Source organism: Acinonyx jubatus, chromosome F2 (genome assembly GCF_027475565.1).
Source record: "Acinonyx jubatus isolate Ajub_Pintada_27869175 chromosome F2, VMU_Ajub_asm_v1.0, whole genome shotgun sequence".
In the NCBI taxonomy this organism is placed as follows: Eukaryota; Metazoa; Chordata; class Mammalia; order Carnivora; family Felidae; genus Acinonyx; species Acinonyx jubatus.
Genome location: NC_069394.1, coordinates 76,096,177 through 76,114,335, shown reverse-complemented (window position 1 = coordinate 76,114,335; position 18,159 = coordinate 76,096,177). Strand labels below are relative to the sequence as shown.

General features: G+C 43.8%; 1 protein-coding gene across 3 annotated transcripts in view; it reads right to left on the bottom strand.

The window, feature by feature from the left end:
* ATP6V1H (ATPase H+ transporting V1 subunit H) overlaps positions 1–18,159 on the bottom strand; it is a 106,989-nt gene that overhangs the window by 28,915 nt on the left and 59,915 nt on the right. For all 3 annotated transcript variants that reach the window (XM_015071282.3, XM_027042862.2, XM_027042861.2), the window contains one exon: positions 14,552–14,653. In XM_015071282.3, the coding sequence (XP_014926768.2) occupies positions 14,552–14,653 (102 nt within the window). The remainder of the gene's footprint in view (positions 1–14,551; positions 14,654–18,159) is intronic.

Genomic DNA, 18,159 nt, shown 5'->3' with positions numbered 1-18,159 from the left:
GCCCTCGTCAAACATCTATTAACCACATTATTACATTTTATTAATATGTACATTAATAACAATGTCTATTATCACCCAGTTTATTTTTCTCCGAATGACATCACTAAAGGACCGGTAAGCCTTCAAAAAACAGAGGCCTTTACTGCAGCCAAAGTGCCTGAAGATAACCCTCCCTCAACTGCTCTAGCACACTGTTACTAGAATTCCAAACAACTGTAATAGCAAACATTTACACAGCACGCACTGCCTGCCGGCTTGTCATCTCTGCACCTCCCATGATGAACTCTTCCAAGAGCGGTGAGTAGTCTAGGCTGGCCATCGGGATAAACCATAGAGAACGGAGATTTAAAAGAGAAATACGCAAGTCAAGAGTAACACTGAAGAAGAAGAGAGCCACAAGGCCCAAGGTGCCTTCCTCTCACATGTGCGCAAGACTCCCCCACTGCCGCGCTGCAAAATACGGACCTGCCTACTCTGATGACTTAACCGGGCATCAGTTTACCCGACGTCTTTGTAACCAGGCTAATTTTTTGGAACTGCTGAAACTGATACGTACACACGTGTAAGATGACAATAATAATATGAGCTCCTCTGCCTCAGTAGCTACTGAGATGCCAAACCCACAGATATGAGACACTAACGGGAAACCGTGAGAGAACGTCACATACAGAATTTATAAAGAACTCTAGTGATTTTTAATCCCCTTAGGGATTAAATTCTATTTCCACCATTAAAGGATCCAAGGAGGGGAAGGACGATTTCTGAGTGTTCCGTAGAACGTGACGGGCCCCGAGGTAGGTCCCTGCCCTGCAGAAGAGAAAAAGGTGCTGACGGCTTCCAACCCCACGCCAAGCAAACCACACTCGGGAGGCAGGGAGGACAGTGGCCTGGTGCCTGACAGAGGCATGAGCCCGAGAGGTCACAGTAACCCACAGCAGCAAAGAAGAGGGGCTGTGTCAGGATCGGCCGACGTTCCCAGAGCCTGGGGTGTCAAGAAGTTTCAGTGGCACCACAAGCCGGAGGAGGCTCACGGCGGCTCGGCCCAACCACAGGGGCTGCGGTGGGTGGCCCAGAAAAGGGGCCTCCAACGAACCCAAAAAAGTGCTCCCAAGAGAAATTACCAGCTTCAGACATCCAGCAGGGGGGAGAACATAAAGCAGCCATCAGTAACAGCAAGCAAGAAACCCCCCCCCCCCCCCCCCCCGCTCCTCCCCGTCGCCTCCACCTTCTCCGCTCACCGGCCTCAGGAAGACTGAGGCAATGGCAGGTAAGCTCAGGGAAACAGAGCCAGGAAGAGGAGGGACTGTGGGCCTGTACCTGCTGAGGGCATCGCAAAGAGAGACGTCCTTCCTGTGAGTACGCAGTGAGAAGGACTGCTAAGTGTCTTCAACGAAACGCTTCCCGTGATTTAAAACGATCACGGGGCTGGCATCTCGGCATGAGGGGGAAAGGACTGCAACCCACCTAGGCTTTCATCCAAAGGCATGGAAAGATTATCATCACAGAGTAAGTTTCAAAGGGGCTTGGGGGGACAGATCCAAAGCCATTCTTACTTCACTGCAAACTGCCTACTCAGCTGCCCGATCTGTGTGGGTACGGATGAGCCACCTTGGCGGGGCTAGCAGGGCCGGCTTCTGTGTCCTGCTGTTTAACCCAACAGCCCCGTCTGCCCCTGCCCTTGCCTACCCCTCTCAGAGGGACTTCCGTGCTTCGAGAGTTTGGAAGCAGGACTCTGAGACACTCATCCGCTCCCTCTTTTCTCTTCCACGCTGTCCAGTGCCCCCCGGGGTTAATGGGTTCGGTACCAGGAAGGCACAGCACATTCTCCAAAAGTGACTTTATCGGTGAAGATTCTAGTTTGGCCTCTATCTGTTATTTCCGTTGTCAAGTATCTCAAATAGCTTGGAATTCAGGCAAGTAGGAAAGGAATTCTTTACCGGGCCCCCGATGGACACCTCCAACACAGAAAATACAGCCGACTCTCATTATTTATGGTAGTTGTGTTTTCTTAAAGTCACCATGAACCATGATTTAGTGAATACTGAGACTCCTAGGGGAAATACAGGATTACGTTCCTGCAAGCCTCTGGTCACGACAGTCTTATCAACCTGTCGATACAAAGCCTTGTTTTACATGTTTCTGTTTGAAGACAACTGATTTAACCTACGTTGTTGACTCATTAACATTGAACTCACGGCCAACAGCGCTAAAACTCCTGCCCGATTGAAGCTTATCTAACGTATGTACTTCCTCCATAAGGCACATCACAGCCTTCTTGTACTTAGCAACACGGAACAGCACGTCAGCACGATGCTCGGGGGTCATTTCACACAGTGAAATCACCAACAAAAAGCACGAAAATGCAAAATACATGACACTAAACGAATCCCAAGAAGGACACCGGCTTACAGCCCAAGAGCTAAGACAAGAAGGCAGAGTATCGCCTTGTTTGCCTAGCTGTGCGTCCAGCAACTCAAACGTTCCTTCCTCTGCTCTGCACACGTCCACAGATGATCTCGAAAGCATGAGTATTTGGGGATTATCAATAAATTTTAACCAATAGGCAAATTCACAAATACAGAATGCATAAAAAACGAGGATCAACTGTATGTGAGTAAATGTAATCTCAGGAAGCTGCCATATTGTATGTGAAATATGATGGATTTAAAAAACAGAGATCATATGCCATTTATAACAACAGTAACATTGTTATAGGTGTCAGCTTGCTAACGCTTCATAGTCTTTACCTCATGTAATCCTCACAGCAAATGTGCCGCCTACCCCTCTGTAAAGTGGTTTTTTGACATTTTAAACCCTTGCCCCTTTATACTATCTTCTCATATTACCAGTAGCAAGTAAATTTTGAAGACTTTGGCTTTTAATAATGTACATTATTACATTTATTATATTATTTCATAGTATTCATATTATATTATTAAGCATATATATTATTAAGTATTCATATTATATTATTGTATCATTTTCAAACCATAAACGTTACTGCCCTCCACTCTGGAAATTCCAACAGGTCTCACAGAGTGGACAGACAACCTCCACTCCACTGAAACTCACTGCTATAAAAGAGACAGACATTTCCCATCTTCTAAATTTAATTGAAACACCAATTCCTTTCAGATTATACAGGATGTCCAAAATCACTGATGCGTGAAAAAAAATAGTGAGAAAAGAGAATTTCCAGTTAATATATTAACACAAGACATCATTAAAAAGACAGGATATTTAAATGATTTGATTTAGAACTAGATCCGAGCACTTTGTTGATAAGCTATTGCCTAATAGGGAAAAACTTGCTAACTGTATTTCAAAACAAGTTGAGTTGGTAGCATGTTAGGCTTTAAAGACCTAGAATATTGTAATATATGGTTAACAAGCTCAGTACTGGTTAACAACTTTTAAGGAATGTACCAGCCGGTGAAACACAGAAACGCAATTTTAGAGTAAGCTTTAAAAATCCTAAAAAGTACAGAACCATTTTCGTTTGTTGTAAAGGTCTTTGTCCTCTCAATGTAATTCTGTAATACATAAAATAGTCACATAAAAGACCCTGGTAAGGATTCTACTGTTTAGCATTCAATTCGTGGCTAATGAAATCATATCACACTGTAACACATTATAACATATTACGATTCCACAACATATTCTAAAAATGGTTAAGCTGCATGTATGATTTCATTTACACGCAAGCAGGTACTCTCATGTCCATGTAACAATACACCCTCTAGAGTCTACAAGTTTAACGGCACAGAAATCACTATTCTGTTCACTGTTTTGTATTATTCTAGTTTGTTCCCCTTAACATTTTTAAAAACAAAAATAATACAGGAAAATATTTATCAGACTTCCGAATGGGTAAGTTCTTTCTAAGCATAAAAGTAGTGAGAGAAACCACAAAGGTTTTCACTGGAATGTAAAACATTAATGCCTAGTGAATTAATGAATTTCAATATATGGTAACTGAAACATACATGATAAAAATCTTATGAATAGAGTAATACTGTAGACAGCAAACTTTTAAAATGTCTGCCTTAAATGTGGCAACTAAATTCCCTACAAATCACATAAGCAATCAAAATACAAATTGAAAAGCACCAGGTACCAGTTTCCCCTGTGAGAGTTTAAAGAGAAATGAATACATTCATTGCTGCTGAGAGGGTGGTAAAGACACTATTCTCACATGCGGCTGCTTGGAGCCTGAATTGCCCTACATTTAATAATGTTTTTAAGATCTCAGAAGTACTTATATACTTTCTCTCATGGAATGTATTTAAGGGACCAGAAAAAAAGGAAATAATCAGAAATGTTTACAAAGACGTTCGCTGTGTTTTTATAATAATGAAAAGCTGGAAACATATCAAATAGCCACTAGTAAGATTTGAGCAAATTGGAATACTTTCATCTATAGGTAGCATTATTTATATTTTTAAAAATTTGTCGATGGGAAATACGAAAAAATGAATAAAAATAGGTCACAAGAGATATTATAATCAACATTTTGGGAGAAAAATGTATGCATAGAGGAAAAAAAAACAAAAATAAATAAACCATTATTTTTACCTCAGGGCTGCAGTACTGTTTTTTCTTTATTATTCTTTTCTGTCTTTTTCAAGTTTCCTATAGGAAGAATGTTACTTTTCGTGATATTCTCATTTAGAAGAGAAAAATTAATTGGGTTTTACTGATAAAAAGTTAATGCCACCCTCAGAACAAGTTACTAATTTTTATTCGTATGTGCCATGTTAGGCTTTGTACGAAGAAAAATAGAGATACTTACCTCATACAGAAGTGTGCATTTTAAAAGAATAAGGAATGCTTTTGGTAGCTCTTTCTCTCAAATTTATTATGCCCTACTGCGTGGTGAACAATATGCCTCATCAGACAGAGTTTCTCTTTTTCCGAGTTCACAGTCCAGTGGGGCGGGGGGACACAACCAGGTTATCTCTATGCACACACTGGAAGATGCTACAGAATGCTACAGAATGAGTACACGTACGGGACACTGGTCTGTGCACAGAAAATCGGACATGTTTTGTGTTCTGTTTTAATGGCAGTGTACTGGCTCGCCAGATTAAAAAAAGAACTCCTCCATCAGTCAGTATTTCTACCTGCAGACACAGAAACTTGACTACCTAGTTAAAACAGTGAAAGAATTCCCTGAGAGGCAGCTACGGCTCGGAAGGCTGGGGAGCCAAGCGTGAAGGCTCATCCACACTGAATCGCAATCAGGCTACCAAAGTAGCAGCCCGGCAAGTGTGCTACCCGGGCGAGGCGCAGGAGCCTACGTTCACACCGCGGGCACCCAGACACCGGGTGCTGCTGCCTCCCTCCTCGTGGGGCCTGGCCACGGAGGCTGCCTGGAGGCGATGCCTGCTTATCCCCACTGCCCTCCAGCCCTCACTCCTGCTGGAAGTCCGGGGCAGGGGGATCGGGTCGGCTGAGCTAGGCCGGAGGCATGTGGCCGGAAGCAAAGGAGTTTAGGAGAGCACACTGCTGGCAACTTTATCCTCTACAGTGAAGGGGAGCACATGCCTTGGACGGTGGGAACTTCCTCGGATATAGGAAGACTGTTCATTTATTTATTTTTTATTTATTTTTTTTAACGTTTATTCATTTCTGAGAGAGAGAGAGAGACAGACAGACAGAGCATGAGCGGGGGAGGGGCAGAGAGAGAGGGAGACACAGAATCGGAAGCAGGCTCCAGGCTCCGAGCCATCAGCCCAGAACCCGACGCGGGGCTCGAACTCACGGACCACGAGATCGTAACCTGAGTTGAAGTCGGACGCCCAACCGACTGAGCCACCCAGGCGCCCCTAGGAAGACCGTTCAGATGCCGCACTCCTTAAACGAAAAGAAAGAGACGTGTTCGCTGCGGCATGCCAGGCGGGGGTGGGGGGTGCGCTGGCACAAGCCCCAGGAGGGCGTGCCGTGCGACGTTCTGCTGGTCGGAGCAATCGCACTAGCCCCCACTCGTGCCACCGAGTTCTGCAGGCAAAGGGGCACGCTCTCCCGGGAGCAACTCTCGGGCTCTAGTCATCGAAGTGTGATTTCTGGGCGTCTGTCAGGGCCACCGGTGGTCTGGTGCCCTCTGAGGACAAAGCACTGGAACGGTTTTACTCGCACCCCATCATACACATTTGAAAAATAAGGTTAAGAAGCTGTGTTTGTTTCTGTGGACCCTTTACAAGAACTGAACTGGCAGGCACAGTTGACAGGGCAAATTCATTTGGGCCCTTACTTTTCATGCTATTTCCATTTATCGACAACGATTATTAACTTTGCAGCTGGGGAGGGGAATTACTGTTATGTTGTGCTCTCCACCCAAATTTACAAAAACAAGCTATTGAATCAAAAGGGTTTCTTTAGACTACAAAAAGGAGTCGTGAAAATAACAACAAATATGTAAAACAACAGCGAACAGGACCCCATTTTGAATATCGTCTGTAAATGTGCTTGGAAAGACAAATCTGAGTGTGATGAAAGAAAATGACAGGCAGGAAATAGGGTATTTAGTACCGAAATACTTATCACTGGACCAGCAGTGCATTCACCTGTAGCCTCCAAAACATTTCCGATATGAAACCTTGTCACCTGATTGATTTTACTGTGTGAGATGGAGAAAGGGACAAAGTTCAAAATGAGACAACGTTCTGACATTCCTGCTGTGTGATGAAGGGTACAAATCATTCCTAAGAAACCCGCCAAAGGAAAAAAGTCCACCACAAAGAACATCCTGTTCTTAGAGAAAGCCACATTTCCTTTCTTTGTAATGTTTAAAATCACATGATGTCAAAAACATACAGTGGAGAAGAGTACAGCTGAGCCTTGAAACACGGGGCCGGGGGAGGTTTGCACACCAACGCCCCACACAGTTAAAAATCAACATACCACTTTTGATTCCCCATAACGTAACTGCTCATAGCCTATGGCTGACTGGAAGTCTTACTAATAACAGTCAACGAGCACATATTTTGTATGTTATATCACATGCTGTATTCTTACAACAAAGTTAAAGAAACGGAAACGTTAAGAAAATCGTAAGATAAAATACACTTAAGTGGACTCACACAACTCAAACCAGTGTTGTTCAAGAGTCAGTTGAAACTGCTATCATGCAGGACAGCAGATGCTTTTAACAACTGGACAAAATTACCCACTTCACTTTTATCAAACACCTAAACAGTACTTATTACTATGTGCTGAGTGCTGTTCTAAGTTCATTACATATGTACTCATTTGGTCTTCACATTTACAGATAAGGAAACTGAGGCACACGGAGGCTGTATGACATGCCACAGTTGCACAGTTATCACGTGGCAGAGCTGGGACTTGAACCTAAGCAGACAAGTTTAGTCTGCGCACTTAACCACTGTAATTCTGTGCTGATGTCTGTGGTGCCCACTAGCTTAGCACGGGTACCATGCACGTACGGAGGAGATACTCCAAAGATATCTTTGGAGGGCATAATCGGGACACGAAGTTCATGGGCTCACCACTGACACAGGACTAGTTATGTGCAGCAGGGAGAGTTATTGCTCCATGGAGAAAGAGATTTGACTACTGCCTTGGAACAACAACGTGCCTACTGATCTTGTTAGTGTCAAAAAGAACAAGTGTGAATTTGATCAAGTTACAACCACTGAGTGAAGAAAAACACGGGCGCTTAAGACTGCCTTTCTAAACAGAAGCACGTCTTTTGTATTTTGGAAAGAACTTACTCAATTTCCTTGCTGGCATGATTTTTCCTTACGTACTAGGGAATGATCACCATTGGTTTCCTCAGTATGTGACGCATAAGACAGTATTTTTAGCGACGACACCAGTAAAGATCCTTTTCCGTTATTCTAAGTAACTTAGCAATGCAGTCGTCATCTTGAATAGGTTAAAAACACGAATAAAAATATCAACGTCAAATCTGAGATACCAATGTAACTTTTCAGGGTGACTGCATTGTGGTAAAAATGGATACATCCCTGAAAGTTTGAATTTTTTTCCAAATCTTAATGTTTTTATTTTATTCATGGAGAAAAACAATGAGAACTACAGTTAAAAGCCACATCCACAAGCTACAACTGAGTTTAAAGAAATACTTTTATATGGCCAAATGCAGCCACAAAGTTGTTTTGTCTCCGTCTCACACATAGCAACATTCCATTTCCCTGCTTTTACATGGGATGGGCCGGTCAACTTGGTACACGAACTATTAAAGCAGACTTCAGTGAGAAGTCTGAATCCACATACGATCTGAATATCCAGAACTATCTTCAAGAGACTTTAAACTGTTGAAGCCACTCCTGCCAACTTACTGCAGTGAGTTAACAGTTTTTCAAATTTAGTAGCAATAAAAAATAAGAAAGTGCATAGAGAAAGTGTGTATGATTCAAGCATTGTTATCGATACCTCAGTAAAAAGATCACACACAAAATAATGTCTATAACTGGCACCAAAGAGTTATCAGTAATTTAAACGTGAATTAGATTTTTTGAGTGATGATTAATTTTTAAAATATTTGTTTCAAATTATGGGTCTGCTAACCCACTGACTATTTATTAAGTTTGAGAAACACTCCCATGTAGGAAGATGTGGGAATGACTTCACAGAGAGAGAATGCTACATTTTTTCAAGCAGATTCAAAGAGAATGAGAGTCTTCAGGAGCTATGTGATAAGAAGAAAATACTTTGGAAATATATCTCAAAGAAGAGGGAGCAGAAAACCGTACAGAAATGAAGTTACTCTGAGATATACTGGTGAGGGGCTTCAAAAAAGAATATATATACTAGTCCATGGGCCCATGAAAGCCACTGGAAGGATAGAGAAAAACAGTAGCATGCCAGAGTTTCAGGCAAAAAAAAAAAGACTCTTAGGCAGCGTTTCAGCACTGAGGAGGGATACAGTGGACACCACCAGCGATAACGCAGCCTGAAGACGGTAAAGCCTGGAGCGCAAGACAATCCGTCACCAGGAAGACACTAGGAACGGGAGAAAAGCAGGGATATGGCAGCGATGGATTGTGTGAAAGCACAACAGGCTTGGGAGCAGCGGTAGATGTTGTGGAAAAACAGTGTATCCGTAAGACACATTTGAAACACGAGCTGGTGGTAACAACTTGCTACTGTAAGAAGGTTACGTTCTTAAGTTTTTCACCACCTTTATGATTTTAGAATGACGATATATCTAGATTTGCCTTTTAGCTTCCCTTTCCAAGAGTACTATAAATAAGCCCAGTTACATATCTAGGAAGGATCCATCTATCATCTGTTTTTCATATAAAACATATCTTAGATGGGCTAGGGACCTTGGCTATTAGATATAGATATAGATAGATATGTATCTATCTATATATAGAGAGAGAGAGAGATATACCTCTCTCTTTATATATATATAGTAAAATTTGCCTTTATCTTATCTAAAGATCCTCAATTTTTTCATAATAGGCTATTTTTAAATGGTATTAATGTTAGATAGTTCTTAATATCACAGTGTTAAGAACCACAAAAGGTCTTGGCTTTCATCCCACTTGCAAGCAAGTAAAGCTGCCAGTTTCATAAATGCGGGTAGAAGACATGAGACTCCTGGGTCAGAGACTGATAGTTTGTTACTCAAGGTAACAACAGCAGTAAGAATATTAGCACTTTGTGCTGGTTCCCCAAGCCACAATCCGTAGGAAAACCTGAAGAGAGCTAAATGAGCCCTGCACACACAGTGTAAAGAAGAGGAACCTTGAACTTAGGGAACCCACAACTCTCATAATGGACAGTAAGCATCCTTTGTTCCTAGGAAGACGTCTATTTGAAAAGGGCATTCAGTGCCTCAATATGCAAGAAGAGCAGAAAGGTGAGATAAATATCTCCCTGCATATACCCTTATTTCTACATCATCTTGTTTTCTGGCAAGTTTACCTGAATACGTCACTCCACTGGTCACTGTGAATAATCCGGCTGATGCAAGCAGAGATCAAATAGCACCAGAAAAAAGCCAACCTTGCATTCCTGATCTTATCCATGTCCCCCAAGGTCCTAGGCCTAACCAGCTGAAAAAATACCATAAAGCACCAAGGTCTACTTAAAATTCAATGGCTTTCCCCTTAAGTGTCTGTATTGACCTTTATACTTGGCATTAAACCAGGTACAAGTGGATACACTAAAAATGTGCAGATTCTTCTTTGGCTCACGAAGGAAGTCTAGAGCAATTCTGTCACCTAACTTGGCCAATGAGTTGAAGGTAACTTGAGTGTCTTCCAGTGTTAAGGCACACGGTATCACTGATCACTTCTTTTTGGGAAACTCCACTGAATCAGCAAAGGTAGCTGCTTTTAATAGAAATCTCCACGTTCATATAAGGACCACAGGATCAACTGGTAGTGTTTCCTTAAATAAAAGGCTCCTTATGACTACCCCTAATGTGTAAGTTTTGGGAAGGGAAGCAAGTTAATGCCTGGCCTTCATACAGGAAGTATAACACCAGGGGTTGATACTCATGGCCTCTGCAAAGAAAGTGTTTACAATTGTTGGGCCACCCAAAGAGATCTTCATCGGCAGTGGTGGTGAGGCGGGGACCAGGTGAAGGCAGAAGTTGATGGTGCCCTCGGGTGGCTTCCCAGATGGATGATAAACCTTAGGGGTCTCAGTTCAAGTCAAATGGTTGAGTCTACTCCTGGTTTTAGGAAAGACTGACCTACTTATCTCTGGTAGCAGATGGGTGACATTTATCTGCTCCTTGGAATGGCTGAGGGAGGCTGAGGGATAGACATAAAGAGCTACTGACAGGTATTTTGCTTGGGAGGTGCAAAACCTCTTATTATCCCTTTCGTTTCCAATAGGTTTCTCAATAAGGCTAAAGGGAATGGCCATCAAATCGTGACAGCGCTCCCTGGAGGTAGATGACAGACGCAGCAGTCAATTAAACATAAAGTGTGCAACGGTTCATAGATCTTCAGGAGGAAAGCTCTAGGGAAAATTCACTGAAAAATAAAGATTAACATTCTCCCTCCCCTGTGTCTCTGGGGAATGAGGTATTTTTCTGTTTGCAGGTGCTAAGGTTGTTACCCTTCCACTGCTACCAAATCCATGTGTCCCAGCCCAGCAGCTATAACTTCACCACTTTCCAGTCAGTGACTAAACGCACGCAAAGCTTTGGTCTAGAAGGGTCAAGTGACAAGAAGGACAAGAGCACTGCTGTAAAACCTGCAGAGATGGGCTATAGGAATGACGTCTGCAAGATGGCTGAATAAAGGACATCCTTCAAATGCATCTCCCCTCTTCAACAGCAATAATTTGGCATCCGACCATGGAAAAAGCACCTTCATGGGAACTTCGGGATGCTATCTGGTGCACTCTCCAACTCAGGAAAGACATTCCGAGAAGGCAGGCTCACACCCAGGCAGCTCACTCACTGACTGTGGTCCTAGCCACAGGCCCAGAAACAGCTCTGTGCCCTGAAAATTCTGCTACGGTCCCACTGGCTTTGGTTCTGCCACCAACAAAATACGCCAAGGAGGAGTACCCTGGAGTCACACCTACCCGTCCGTCAGCTAACAGGCACGCAAACCTCCGTCCCACTTGTGTGGATCTGAAATAGCTCTTCAACAGGCTTCAGCCCCTCTCTGCTGAGGTCTGGGACCCGCTGGAGGTAAGCCCAACAGATTCTGTCGAATTCTGAAAGGGCACAGTAACTGGTCTCCAGCCCATCCTGGCCAGTCCCCAAACATTCGTGCTGGCACAGAGACCCAGCAGGAGACTGAGGCTGCACCCCTAAAGATTCTGAAGGGCCCTATAGGTGGCTTTATGCCTATCACAGAAGTAGTCTACCGGCAGGCCAGCCAGTCTCAGGGACCCAGCAGGAGACGTCTGACAATGCTCCCAGAGATCCTGAAAAGGCCTAGACTCAGCTCCAGCCCTTCCCAGCCAGTCCGTGAGCGGTAACCCACCTGCACCCCCGAGATCCTGAAAGCGTCCTAAACTAGGTTCGATTCCCTCCAAGCTGCAGTCACAAGCAGTGCTGCCGACATAGGGACCCGGTGGGGGGACACTCACCTCTGTGCCTCAGGAGACCCTGAAACGGTCCTAAACTCGGCCCCAGTTCCTCCAGCCAAAGTCAGGGAGTAGTCCAACCCACCCGAGGGACCTGGTGGCACGAATGCCCATCCGTGCCTCCGACGCCAAGTACGCAGACTTCAGTCGCAGCCAGGAAACCGGAAATAGCCCTGGAGCTTGGGTCTAGCCCCTCTCAGCCACGGCCCCGGGCCTACCCTGCCCACCCAGGGACCCACCAGTGACCAGGGACTGGTCCCCTCCTGGGACCTGGCAGGAGGTGCACCCATCCACACCCCTGGTGAGAGGACAGCTGACTACGGACGCAGCCACGGAGCCTGAAGTGGACCTTGTCCCAGCACTACCCTACTGAACAAGGGACTGGAGACAGTCCCAGACACCTGAGGACCAACCAACCTGCCAACCGTGGACCCCGCTGCAGACCCATCGCCGCGCATAACCCGCTCTGACCCAGCACGAATGTGATTCCAGAGGTAATCCCATCCGTTAACCCAGACGACAGAGAGGAGGCCATTAACTGCTGAAAATGGTCTTTAAAGACTGGAAGAGGTATTAGCTCCTTCAAATGCACAGACATCAATGCAAGGCTACACAGACCACCAAGAATTAGGTAAGTCTAACACTACCAAAGGCAACGAACAGTGTCTAATCCCACAGAAAGATATATCTAAAATTTGCCTGACAAAGGATCAAAATAATCATCTTACAGAAGCTTAATGAGAGAACACACACAACGGAACAAAACTAGGAAAATAACACACGAACGAAAGGACAATAAAGAAACAGAACTTAGAACCAAGCAGCGACCCTGGAGCCGAAGAATACAATCACACAACTGAAAAATGCAACGGAGAGCTTTACCACACAGACTTCTGCATCCACCACACCCATGCCTTCTGCCTCTGAAGTCCGCCTGAAATCAAGTCCTACGCAAGCCCAGTCACAAGGGTTTGCTGGGTCAGAAGGAAAACATTCTGCAGTTCAAACGCCGAGTACTCCAGGAGCTACACTAAATAATGTCCCACTTTCCCTAGGGTAAGTACCAATATCCTGAGGCGTTTCCACACACACGCCTAATTCTTCTCTCATTTACCCTGCAGAAGAGCTTGGGGTTGTCTCTCTCCCCCTCGCTCTCTGCCCCTCCCCCACTCTGTCTCTCTCAAAACATATAAACTTAAAAAAATTATTTTAGAAAAAAGATTTAAATATTTATGCACTACAAGGAAAAAGAGGAAGCTGGGAAGTAATTGCGGAATGTTAAGGTATGCAATCGCATCTGTGGCTCTTGTCAATTTCTGCTCACATTCTAAGACGTTCTGGGCCCACAGGACACTGTTTTGTGATAAATAAGATAAGCACTGTTCTATGTCTCATTATAGATAGCTTTGATGAATGTAAAATGCTAACAATAACAGTAATGAAAGTAGCTAACACTTACTGAGTACTGACCACGTAGCTACTGGCAGTACTCATCTCTGTACTGGGTTAACTCATTCAGTCCTCACATCAGCCTCATGAGGAAGAAATAGGACTACCACCCCAATTTTATAGATTAGGAAACCAATTCGCAAGCAAAAGAGCAATAATTCAAACCAAGGCCTACGCATTTCCGCTTTTCCACATAACATCAAACAGCCCTCGTATATCGTTTAAGGTTTTCTCCCTTGATATAATGTTGGTACCTTAATTTCTCACATTCCCCCCAAAAGCCTGTCTTTTCTTTGTTAATGTGTCTAAGTGATCTTAAATTATGTAGCCAGCATCATCTCCTCTGTAAAGCCTTATCTGTCTCCTCCCACATGAATTCCTCTCTTTTCAATACTCTGGAAAACATGCTTCTATAACATCTATTATAACTTTTCTTTACGGCTGTTATATTTTCTTCAACACTGTGAATCTGGCAAGTTCAATAATAATGTCTCATCAGCTCTGCAGCTACTGGTAGTAGTCGAAAAATAACCAGCAGACACAAAATGGCTATTGAATTAAAATCATACACACCGGGGCGCCTGGGTGGCTCAGTCGGTTAAGCGTCCGACTTCGGCTCAGGTCATGATCTCCCGGTTCGTGAGTTCCAGCCCCACATCGGGCTCTGTGCTGACAGCTCGGAGCCTGGAGCCTGCTTCGGATTCTGTGTCTCCCTCTCTCTCTACCCCTCCCCTGCTCACGCTCTGTGTCTCTCAGTGTCTCAATAATAAATAAACGTAAAAAAAAAATGTCAATTATAAAAACCAAAGAAAATCCTGAACATAAAATTTCTAATGTGACCTCTGCTGGCCACTACACAGTAGTATTACAGTTGTACGGATACTTTTATACTACCCGTTTTTAACAAGGTTTATCATGATGCCCCATGTTATGGCCATCTTCATTTCCCTTACTCCATTAGCACCTCTGCTAAACTAGTCTACTTTAAGGTAAGCACATTAGTTAGGATTTTAAGCTGAATGTTGCAGGAAACACTAGTTAATGGCTTTTCCCTTACCGTTTGCCTCGTGGATAATGCCGCACATATTCTCCAACATCGTGAGCAGCGACAGCTAAGACCTGTGGGTCATCGGACACCTCCAGAAGTTTTGTCAAAATTCTGAAATACATGTAATCCAGAAAGAGATTGACTTCTAGCTGTTCCATACAGCACAACAGAGCACAGGTATAATGCAAGTATCTCCTGAAAACAGGCATTTATAAATAGAGTCGTATTTTCTACAGGTCTCACTATTACGCACGATGCGCTACACATAATAAATCACACGTAAGTTTGTGGTTTCAGCTCTTATACATATGTAACAGGTTACTTTCAGATTCACGATGTCTACCTCACCCAATTCCTAAAATACCAGGAACTCCCTCCTCTGCTCTCTCAAGACAGACAACTACACTGAGTTAATGGTGAGTTAATACACGACAACCACGGAACCCTTGACAACTATATTTTGAAAGTTGAACATCTGTAAGCCGTTCGTCGGTATGAAGAAGTTACTCGAAGCTGCGATCAAGACGGAACGTGCGCCCTGAGCACACACATCCCCTCTCTCCCTCTCTCTCCAAGTCTCACGAAGGACCTGAACCTGAACTTCACAGGTAAGACTAAATGCAAAATAGCAAGCGAACGTCTTCGGAGAAGACGGCAGCCCAGATTCACACCCCCGGCTCCCTTGCCGTCCTCCTACTTTCTCCACAGCAACCACACGGGCAGAGTGTCACCACTGCCGGGGCCCGACAGTGCTTGTGACAGCGGGAGCCAACCAGACACACAGAAGGCTCCCCTCTGCCGGGAGCTGGAGCAGATTTCTGCCTCCTCGAGGACCTGCAGGGAGAGGACTCATCGCCCCTAGGGGGCGCATGTGTCCTCTGCAGTGAAGGGGGGGGTGCACCCCCCCAGAATCCAATCCACTGGGAGAGACCAGCTTCATCTACTTCAGAGCAAACGTGAGGGGAGACCATTCAAGGAACAGGTGACTCGTGTCACTGACATTGCTCAAGGGCACAGAAATAGGAAGAAAACCTCTCAACTCATTCCACAAACAGAGCATAACTGGGACAACCAATCGGAATGAGTACTTTTCTTTAAAGTTTTATTTGTTTATTTTGAGAGAGAGAGAGAGAGAGAGCGCGCGCGCCAACAAACTGTGAGATCAAAACCTGAGCCTAAATCAAAGTCAGACGCACAAACGGCTGAGCCGTACATGAAGCACTCTTAAAATTCAACAATAATAAAAACAACTCAATTTAAAAATGGTTAAAAGACCTGAACAGACCTCTCACCAAAGAAAACGGCTGGCGAATAAGCAAACGAAAAGATGACCAACATCACGCCTCACTGGAAAACAAGGAGATAACACGATCCACCTTCGTTGCGAAAATGGCAAAACCCTGAACACTGGCACCACCAGATGCCGGCAAGGACGTACAGCAACAGGCATGCTGATTCACCGCTCACGGGGATGCCGAAAAGTCCAGCCACCCTGCAAGGCAGTTTGGCACTTTCTTATAAAACCAAACCTGAGTCTTACTGTGCCATCCATACTCCCTTCAGATTCACCCCAGCGAGTTGAAAGCTTATGTCCACATAAGATCCTGCACGTGGACCTTTAGAGCAACTTTATCTACAGTGATTGCCAAAACCGTGAAGCAACCAAGACGTCCTTCGATGCAGAAACCATGGTACAGCCGTACAATGGGACAGTCGGCAATAAAAAGAAAAGAAAAAATAAAAAGCAATGAGCTACCGAGCCACAAAAAAAGATGAAGGAACTCTCAATGTGCATGGCTAAGGGAAAGAAGCCGGTCTGAAAAGGTTATATACTATCTAATTCCAACTCCAGGACATTGTGGAAAAGGAGAAACTACAGGATAGAAATAAGACCAGTGGTTGCCAGAGGTTCAGGGAGAGGGAGGAAGAGCAGAGCGAGTAGGTGGAACATGGGAAATTTTTAGGGCAGTGAAACTATTCTAGGTGACATGGTAATAGGGGACATGTGGTATCAGTCAAAACCTACAGAGCATATAACACAGAGTGAACTAGACAACAGAAAAAGTGAGCCCTAATGTAACTTACAGACTTCAGTTAAAAATAATGTATAAATATTGGTTCATCAGTTATAACAAACGTACCACACTAACGCAAGATGTTAATAATAGGGGAAGAGAGAATATATGAAAACTCTCTGTACATTCCCCTCAATCTTTCTGTAAACCTAACATTATTCTAAAAATTTAAATCTATTCATTTTAAAAGTTACAGTGCGGTGTGTGTGTGTGTGTGTGTGTGTGTGTGTGTAGGGGAGAGAGAGGAATTCTTGCATTGTTTCTAACAGCAAAATCTGGCAATAGTATTAAATATCCATCAATGGCAGACTGATTAAACACGATACAGAAAAAAAAAAGGCAAAAGACTCACATTTCTGAATTTCAAAACACACTGTAAAGTAAAAGTAATCAAGACAGTAGGATACTGGTATCAGAATAGTCATGTAGATCAACAGAACAAAAACGAACGTCCAAAAATAAACCCATGTGTCCACAGGTCAACTGAATTTCAATAAGGGATACCATGACAATGCAATGGGGAATAATAGTCTTTTCAACAAATGTTACTGGGATAACTGGATAGCTACATGCAAAAGAATGAAGTTGGACCCTTACCTCACATCATGTACAATAAAATTCGAAAGGATCAAAGACTTAGATGTGGGGTGCCTGGGTGGCTCAGTCAGTTAAGCATCCGACCTTGGCTCAGATCATGATCTCACGGTTCGTGAGTTCGAGCCCCGCATCGGGCTCTGTGCTGATAGCTCGGAGCCTGGAGCCTGCTTCGGATTCCGGGTGTCCCTCTCTCTCTGCCCCTCCCCCACTCACATTCTGTCTCTCTCTCAAAAATAAACATAAAAAAAATTTTTTTTTAAGACTTAAATGTACATGCTAAAAGTATAAAAATATTACAGAATACAGAGGAGTAAATCTTCAAAACCTTGGTTTTGGCAATGGATTCTTCAGTAGGACACCAAGAGCATGAGAAACAAAAAATAAATAAATAAACTGGACTTCATCAAAATTTTTAAATGTGCTTCCAAGAACTCTATCAAGAAAGTGATAAGATAACCCAAAAAATGGGGCACCTGGGTGCCTTAGTATGTTGAGCATCTGACTCTTGATTTCAGCTCAGGTCATGGGTTCGAGCCCCATGTTGGGCTCTGTGCTGACAGCTCAGGGCCTGGAGCCTGCTTCAGGTTTTGTGTCTCCCTCTCTCTCTGCCCCTCCCCCAACTTGTGCTCTGTCTCTCTCTCTCTCTCAAAAATAAGTAAACATTTAAAAAATTTTTATTAAAAATGGTGTTGGTTCAATTAGACATCTACATAATGAAAATAACTGTATCTTGACCCCTACTTTGTACCTTACCCAAAACCAATTCTAGATGGAATAGAGATCTAGTTGTGAAAGGTTCAAACAGTATATCTTCCAGCAGATGACCTGGAAATACATCTTCATGACCCCATATGGGGAAAAACGTCTTAACCAGGACACTAAAAAAAATACTAGCCATAAAGGAAAAAATTAATCAATGGAGCCACACTAAAACCAAAGAGTGAA